Below are 8627 nucleotides of genomic sequence, written 5' to 3'. Positions count from 1 at the left end.
ATATATATATGCATATATACCAGCTTGGCTTCGCGAACGAAGATTAGGAAGGTTGTCCACGTCATCTGCAGGCACGTTCATGACTGACAAGTCCGATGCGGGAAAGGCAGGTCCGTGAGCAGTGTCCACAGATGAAGGTAACATTCGGTGTGGTGTCAGAGGTGGCTCGGGCCTTCCTCCAGCATCCTCCATATATATATATGTACGTACACACATATACATTCACACAAACACTGACAAAAAAAAATAAGAGAAATGAAACCTTACCTTTCGTTTAGTGGCTTGAAAGCTTCAGGATTGACATGGGCAATTTTTATGTACCTATTTCTTTCTAGATTGCCTACTAACAAACGAATTTTTGACTCAATGTAACCATGCCTGAAATGAAATCCAATAAGCTTTGCTAATTAAGCTAATTATGAATAGCTGAAAACAAAAGCTGCATTTGGTAAACTAAATAAAAAGGAAAGATAATGATAAATTTAAAGTGAAGCAATAATTTCCATATCTCCTTCAGATCAGTCTACTTAATGATATTATTATGAACATCTCTTAATTTTAACCTCCTGAAAATTTTGTAAACAAAAATGCCTGCGATAAGATATGATTTGAGTGTGAGATGAATTTCAACACAAAATGTACTTGGCCATTTGTAATCATAATAAAATTCATTCAGATTTTATATTTAATTGGCACAAAATAAATCTTTTGGGAAGGCCACTGAAAATGTGCAATACACGGCACTTTTTTTTTTCTAAGGCCATTATCTGCAGTGAATGTAATAAAGGGGCCTCAACTAAGTAGCAAAAGATTATTTTTCAATCCCTTACAGATAGTGAAACTATACATAAACTACACTGATCTTACCCAAGCTGAGAAATTAGCACAGTCCCCTTATTTAGTTCTTAGCCACTGCTATCTCCAACGCCATTTTGATGAAAAGGGTCATAAAGCACCTCATGTTAAATATTCTTTTTATTTTTTATTTTACAATTTTGGTCATTGGATTCTTGTCATACTGGAGCACTGTAAAGGTTCAACTGCTGATAATCAATGCCAATGCTTATTTCATTGATTATGGGAGAGAAAGGCCAAGCCAATTTGGGTGTAAAAGGACAATAAAACAAGGCATTTTTGTTCCATGCTCTACCAAATCTTCCATCCTATACCAACATTTCCATCTCTCAAAATTCCAATGACATGCCTTTGATCAACCCAAGAAGACACTGGCCAAACATGCTACAAAGTGAGATTGAACCCAGAATGGCACAGATGCACAAAGTAAACTTCTTAACCACAAGCCATGCCTATGGCAAATGACCCCACCGACCCACAACCAAAGTATCTTAGCTGAAATACATCGAGAAGACAGGATAGAAATGGAGAATATAGAAAAAAAAGACCATGTGAAAGATTCCCTTACCATTCTAAATAATGCATGTCTGTCTCTGCTCGTGCTATAACAACAATGTAATGTCTGAAAGAAATCAAACGAGAGATGAATGACATCAATATCATGAAGAGACAGAATTCATTCATTTCTAAATTAACATAATACATAAATATATAATTGACATATATGATTAGCATAATATATAGATCTCTTTGACTCTTTTACTTGGTTCAGTCATTTGACTGCGGCCATGCTGGAGCACCGCCTTTAGTCGAGCAACTCGACCCCAGGACTTATTCTTTGTAAGCCTAGTACTTATTCTATCGGTCTCTTTTTGCCGAACCGCTAAGTTACGGGGACATAAACACACCAGCATCGGTTGTCAAGCGATGGTGGGGGGACAAACACAGACACACAAACACATATATATATATATACGACGGGCTTCTTTCAGTTTCCGTCTACCAAATCCTCTCACAAGGCTTTGGTCAGCCCAAGGCTATAGTAGAAGACACTTGCCCAAGGTGCCACACAGTGGGACTGAACCTGGAACCATATGGTTGGTAAGCAAGCTACTGACCACACAGCCAGGTCGGATAAGCTAGAAAGACAGGATAACAAACACTACAGTACTAGAAACGTTGAAGTCCAAAGACACCTATTGTTGAGAACTGAATTCACATAACTATCATACTTTGGACAATATCCAAGATATGATGAATGCCTTGTTTCAACAAATGAATCTTTAGCAGAAGCCAGCCAACATCAAAAATATTGCTATGGTTACCAGGATAGACCAATTTCTTCATAAGTTCAGGTGATAAACAATCGTGTAGAGTTGTAAATGTGAGAGGCCTGTCCAATGCATACCAACATGGAACAATGAATATAAAATGACAGCAGTATCCTTGGCAACTTAATGAACAGAGTGAAACATAAACCCAACTTCGTTAGGAATGATCCCTACCTGTATTTTTGAAAAAATGGTGCTGGTTCAAATAATTTACTCCAATCTTCTTTGTTTTCCAAGATTCGAGACACAACTTCCAAACCTGAGAATATTTAATTAGAAATTAATTTTTTGAAATATTTTTTTTGTTTGTATCTGTAAATTTTCATCAAAGCAGATGTAACTTATAGATAAATTGAAATATATTTATGAATAATAATTAATTGTAAAATTAAAACAATAGAGATAAAGGAATAGATATATTTCCAATTCTAAGAAAAGAAAAAACTTCTAGGATATTTCAAATTATGCCAGTATTTTCAAGATGGGGTGCACACTGCACTGGTTGGGTATATTAATTTGGTAGGGGATGAGTTACTTTAGAATAAATATAAAAAGTACATCATCAAATTAACAATAGTGCTTTGTTTTAAGGAGCAGAATTTACAACCAAATTTTTTTTTTTAATACTACAGTAATTCTTTGAAAATGATAAATGAATGAGGTTTTTTACAAGCTTCATCCTTTAACATGCAAGCATTCCAGTAACTTAGAATGGTTAACTCAACAACAATTCCTTCAGCTTCCATAAAACCCCTCGTGAAATCTTAATATTCTTTTGAAATAAAGATCACAATGAGAGAAATGCTTAGAGAGATTCACCTACCTTCTTTAAACTCATCCATCATGATAGTTTTGGTGGATAATGTAACATTGAACGTAGAGTTTTGCTGAGGATATGCAGGTGTTATGATGGGCATTAGATGGTATCTGTCAGCATGATTTACCTGCGAAAAGAGAAGAAAAAAACATCGTAAATTACATTGTACATCGTAAAGAACATTGTAAAAAGTAATTAATTGCTTGAGATATTTGAGTAATCTGTCATACTTTAAACCTTTCGTGTGGCAAAGACCACTTCCCCCAGTATTATCCCCAACTCAGTTGAGAGGTCTTGACTTATTTGGTTGTCACATTAGTGCCAGTGCCATACGAAAAGCACCCAGTGTGCCCACTCCATGAATTGGTTGACATTAGGGAGGGGATCCAGCCAAAGAAACCATGCCAAAGCAGACAATGGGGCTTGGCACAGTCCTCTGGATCATCAGTTCCTGTGAAGTGATCCAACCCAGACTAGCATGGAATATATGACAATTAAGTCTATCCCCCCACAAATGGGTCATTGCAGGATTTGAGCTCAGATCACAAAGAGTTGGGACAAATGTAACAAAGTATCCTGTCCAACATTCTAACACTTCCACCACTTTACTGCCCAGGATTTTTATTTTTATTTTTTTAAATTTAACCTTGAAGGGATTTGGACTGAGATTAGAGAGTCAGAACAAACACTACAAGGCATTTTGTCTGATGCTCCAATGACTAATCTTTTAGAGAAATAACTAGGATTTATCACAAATTGTACATAAACAATCTATCAAATTGACTCGTGTGGCTGTGATCAGCCTGGGGTATAGTAGACCCTTGTCCAAGGAGGTGAAGTGGGATTGAACCAAAGACCAAATAATTGAGAAACCAGTTTCTTAACCACACAGCCACATTATTTATGTCATGCACCAAGTCTAACAATGAAGACATCAATGTTAAACACATACAAAATATTAATATTGCTTGATGAAAGGTTTACATTATAAAACAACAGTAGATTTGCTACTTACCCTTGGGTCCCAAACAGTGAAACCCAGTTTGTTTTCTGGTTCCAAATGTTTCAATAGTACAGGTTGAGGCCAACTCCTGCAAACAAAGTCATTTTTTACTGATTACTAATGATCGGTGGAGACAAAATGTAAAAATCCAAACAAAGAAAATGTGAAAATTACAAATTGTTGATTTATGGAGAGGAAGAACGGTTTCCTTTTTGATTAGAACCCAAAGCTGCAGGGTTTAAAAACAATGTGAAATCCACACACAAAGGTACTGCTGCCATTTGTGACCCTATTTCTAATAAAATACATTACATATCAATTATCAAGTAATGGGGGGGATATGAGATAATCAGAGACCAAACAGAGCATTGTGGTCTTGTGAACTACATGGCAACCTCATTAATGTTGGCAGCATAAAAAAAGCGCCCAGTACTCATTGTATAGTGGTCGGCATTAGGAAGGGCATCCAGCTACAGAAGCGATGCCAAAGGGAATTACTAAATAAAATGACTAACTTTTTACATTATCAAACTAGCATTGGAATTTCAATTTTTCTCATAATATTACAACAAAAGACTTTAATTTAGATATAAACATTAGCAGGTTGGTGTCTAAAGGGTTGTTCAAGTGAAATAGCTTCACCCAAGTACAGAACCTGGTTCACTGGAAGTATATCTTTTACTTCAGATCTATTGAGAACTTATTATATATATGCATCATTCAGTGACAATAAAAGAAATTCATTTTTTTTTTTTTAAATACTGAACAAGCACAATATAAAATATTGTATTTAATTCTCATTCTTAGAGGAAAAAACTTGAAATTCCAGCTCTCTTTATCAATGGTTGTCATAGTAATGGTGGGAGATGAGATAATCAAAGACCAAACAGAGCATTGTGGTCTTGTGAGCTACATGGCAACCTCATTAATGTTGGCAGCATAAAAAAAGCGCCCAGTACTCATTGTATAGTGGTCGGCATTAGGAAGGGCATCCAGCTACAGAAGCGATGCCAAAGCAGACACTGGAGCACAATGCAGATCAGGGTCAAACTCTCTAACTCATGCCAGCATGGATATAGACATTAAATGGTGAAAGAAAATTCATTCAAAGACATAAATAACACTGCCAAAATAGAATTTTGCCAGCATGAGTATGTGATATAATCAACAACATGAATATGGAAATAAAAGAAGTAAGCTACATGCCATTTAGAAAAGACCAAAAAGAATTTCTGCACCAAAACAGCGGGAGCAGCATTGGGGTAGAGTTGACATACTCGGGCAACCAGCATAGCCCATGACACACCACCCAAGAAGCCTAATGAATTGGAATAAATACAACGTTCTGGAAAAAAAAAAAAAAAAAAAAAAAGAGATGATTAAAACAATATAAACATAGAAATGCTGACAGCAACAAAGATATGACTATGAAAAGTAACTTCCTACAAGGGATGCCAAAAAGTTCCTGGCTTTAAGGGTATCACAAAAGATCCGGTTCATGGCCCAACCTTCCGGGTTCTTTTACATGGCTTAGAAAAACAAGGACCGCTGCAATAAGTGTGAATCTGAGAGTGGGATATGTTGGATAAAATCATGATTTACTGATCCTCCTGTATTTTCTTTTACCCAAAGCCAGTACCCCTTCATAATTTGCAATAAATAGATGGTCAGTTGTTTATCTTTTATCTGCTTCGGTCATTAGACTGTGACCATGCTGGGGTCACCACATTGAAAAATTTTAGTCAAATGAATCAACCCCAGTACTTTTTTTTAAAGCCTGGTGTACTTATTCTATAACCCACTTTTGCCAAACTACTAAGTTACAGGAATGTAAACACACCGACAAGACACAATTTTCTATCAGTTTCCACACATTTACTAAACTAGATACAAATTTAAGGAGTGAATTATGACATGGAAAAAGATAAAAGCTGAAGTATTCACACACTTACTTTTGGCCCACAGTTTTATGGCACGGAGAGTCATTCTGAATGCTTCTTTGTTTGGTACCAAGTGCAAAATTTCGTCTGTGACACGACAGCCTAAATAAATAATTATATAAACATTTTAAATTAGTAAAACAACAACAATAAATAATCAAATTTATAAATATAGTTATGCAGTTTGATTCGATAATTCATGTAGAGTGTCCACTGAAGCATAAAAGAGAAGGAGACAGCTGAACTAATATGCTTATAGCAACATACTGAAGCGAAACTCATACAGACAAATCAAACAATCTGCTGTATTCCACAATTTTTGTTTAGGTTTAGAAGACCATCATCATCATCATCATCATTTAACGTCCGCTTTCCATGCTAGCATGGGTTGGACGATTTGACTGAGGACTGGTGAAACCAGATGGCTACACCAGGCTCCACAACAAAAAAAAATAAAATGTTGAAGCAGTAGGTGCACTCCATAGCAACAAACTGAGTTTAAGCAATATATAGAATTGGAAATATTGAAATAGCTGGAAGTCAAACTGATACTGCAGATAAATTCATACAACACACGAAGACAGGCAAGCAGGCACAACAAGGAAAACACAACATATGAACGATGTTAAAACGGTTTTACCATTCAAGCTTCGGACACATTTTTGGTGGAGGTTCTTTAGCAAAGATTCATCACAGAGGTTCACATCATCAGGAATCTGAGGTAGGGCGAGACGGGAAAAGAGCATATCCAACTAGAAGAGAGAAAAAAATAAAATTGCTTTGAAAATTGTGAATAAGATTTAACAGTCATTTATCATCACAAACCAAATTAGAACTTAAAAAAGGTAAAACTGAGGGGTCATGGGTTCAAGTATTGTTACATTTGGGGCTCAGAGATGACATGGCATGGGTTTGGGCTACCCCACTGCGTTAAACACCCCTTTAACTACAGCAAACATACATACAGAGAGTGACCCTGTGCAGTCTATATACCCTATGCTACACCACTTCTTTACCCCACTTTAAAAAATGAGAGGGTACAGATCAATGCTGACTGAGCAGACCTGTAAGTAAATATTTTCCAGTCATGACCCTCCTGTCTTTTCGGGAGTATCAAAGGCTGCATTACTTGTTAAAGGTTATAGAATGTAATCTAAAAGGAGGGAGTTTGGCTGCTATTTCAAGCATCCAAATAGTGGTAGCATCATTGGCATTTTTTTCCACCTACTAAACTTTGAATGAGTGTGGATTTTGACTATTTTACCAACATAAATTTGTATCAATGAGGATTTCCATTATAGGAAATTGCGTTATAAGAGAAAAACATATCTAAAAATAAAACAATAAAAACCTAATAAGAATATCCAAAATACATTTCATCTCTAAAGATGAGGTCAACAGTCTGAATAATTATTATTTAATTATCATGCGATTATTCTATTTCTGCAACAGAAATATATTCCAGTTTACAATAGAAAGTTTATACAAACCTCAATTCCATCAAATACCATTTTTAAAACAGGAACATATGCTTCCTCCACAGCCTAATAAAGACAAAAAAATGTATTCAATGAAGCATGAAACATAGATGAAATAAGGAGATCAAGAGAGAAAATTTGTAAATCATTTACTAACAATATGACAATTAATTACAACTTGCCCTATCAAAATTAGATGTCATATCTAAATTTTTATGTCTGTCTAGGGATTGCAATTTTTTTCATATTATAATCAGGAGTCCAGATTTATTCCTCCTGTCTTGACCATCAGAGTCACAGGTCACATATAGGCCTGTCAGTAAACAGGGCAGCCTTTCAAGGCCTTAGTCACAATGCCAGTAGGTTTCTTTACTTACATTCTCAGAAGAGTAGCATTATACAAGGGAGGGATATAAGGTGAAAGGTACATATGTTTGGAGCTGATGCTAGCCAAAGAAGACAAATAGTTACACACCAGTCTCACAACTCTAGTAGGTAATGATACCAAAATGCTACTGGTTTAGGTTATGCTTAGTCCATATTATTCTGTAAGGAGCATAGGACTAGTTTTCTGGTTTCTCTAGCGTATGTATTCCTCCCTGGATGGGACACCAGTCCCTCGCAGGATTACTCACTTTTGCCAGCTGAGTGGACTGGAGCAGTGTGAAATGAAGTGTTTTGCTCAAGAACACAACACATAACCCAGTCCAGGAATTGAAACCACAATCATACAATTATGAGTCCAACACTCTAACCAGTAAGCCACATGCCTCCACACGAAAATGCTAACACCTAAAAATAGTTTAATTTCTTTTAAATTTAACAGTGGCCCGACATGATTAATACTGATTCATGATTAATTTGTAACCAAAGGAACATATGATTAAATTAAATTGAAAACAAATAAGATTAGGGAGGGTTAGTGTATTAGCTTTGCACGTGCAAAGTAGTACTGAACTGGTGAGACTTTTAAAAGCTGACATTCAGGATGCTGTGCGTTTCCTGAGAGGCTTACCCTTAATTCCTTGACTTCACTTTGCTGTTTAAGAAGTTCTCCAAACGAGGTGAAGAAGTCGGATCTCTCAATATGTCTAGGTGCTATACATAAGGTATCAATATCAGCACCTGAAAGACAAAAGACAATTTTATTACTGAAAAGCAACAAGTCTCCATTTCAATATTTGCAAAAAAAAAAAAAAAAAA

The 8627-nt window shown here is 36.0% G+C and overlaps 1 protein-coding gene across 5 annotated transcripts in view; it reads right to left on the bottom strand.

Moving 5' to 3' along the window:
- The window catches only part of LOC106883335 (poly(A) polymerase beta), a 36568-nt gene that overhangs the window by 12612 nt on the left and 15329 nt on the right, over nucleotides 1-8627 (bottom strand). For all 5 annotated transcript variants that reach the window (XM_052972646.1, XM_052972648.1, XM_052972644.1 and 2 more), the window contains exons 5-14: nucleotides 8440-8549; nucleotides 7437-7490; nucleotides 6587-6698; nucleotides 5959-6048; nucleotides 5213-5351; nucleotides 4019-4094; nucleotides 3010-3130; nucleotides 2361-2445; nucleotides 1424-1477; nucleotides 268-378 (exon numbers count right to left, since the gene is read on the bottom strand). In XM_052972646.1, coding sequence (XP_052828606.1) covers nucleotides 268-378; nucleotides 1424-1477; nucleotides 2361-2445; nucleotides 3010-3130; nucleotides 4019-4094; nucleotides 5213-5351; nucleotides 5959-6048; nucleotides 6587-6698; nucleotides 7437-7490; nucleotides 8440-8549 — 952 coding nt within the window. The remainder of the gene's footprint in view (nucleotides 1-267; nucleotides 379-1423; nucleotides 1478-2360; nucleotides 2446-3009; nucleotides 3131-4018; nucleotides 4095-5212; nucleotides 5352-5958; nucleotides 6049-6586; nucleotides 6699-7436; nucleotides 7491-8439; nucleotides 8550-8627) is intronic.

This window comes from Octopus bimaculoides, chromosome 14 (genome assembly GCF_001194135.2).
Source record: "Octopus bimaculoides isolate UCB-OBI-ISO-001 chromosome 14, ASM119413v2, whole genome shotgun sequence".
Taxonomy (NCBI): Eukaryota; Metazoa; Mollusca; class Cephalopoda; order Octopoda; family Octopodidae; genus Octopus; species Octopus bimaculoides.
The sequence above is the reverse complement of the archived record's forward strand: the minus strand, read 5'-3'. Positions and strand labels throughout refer to the sequence as shown.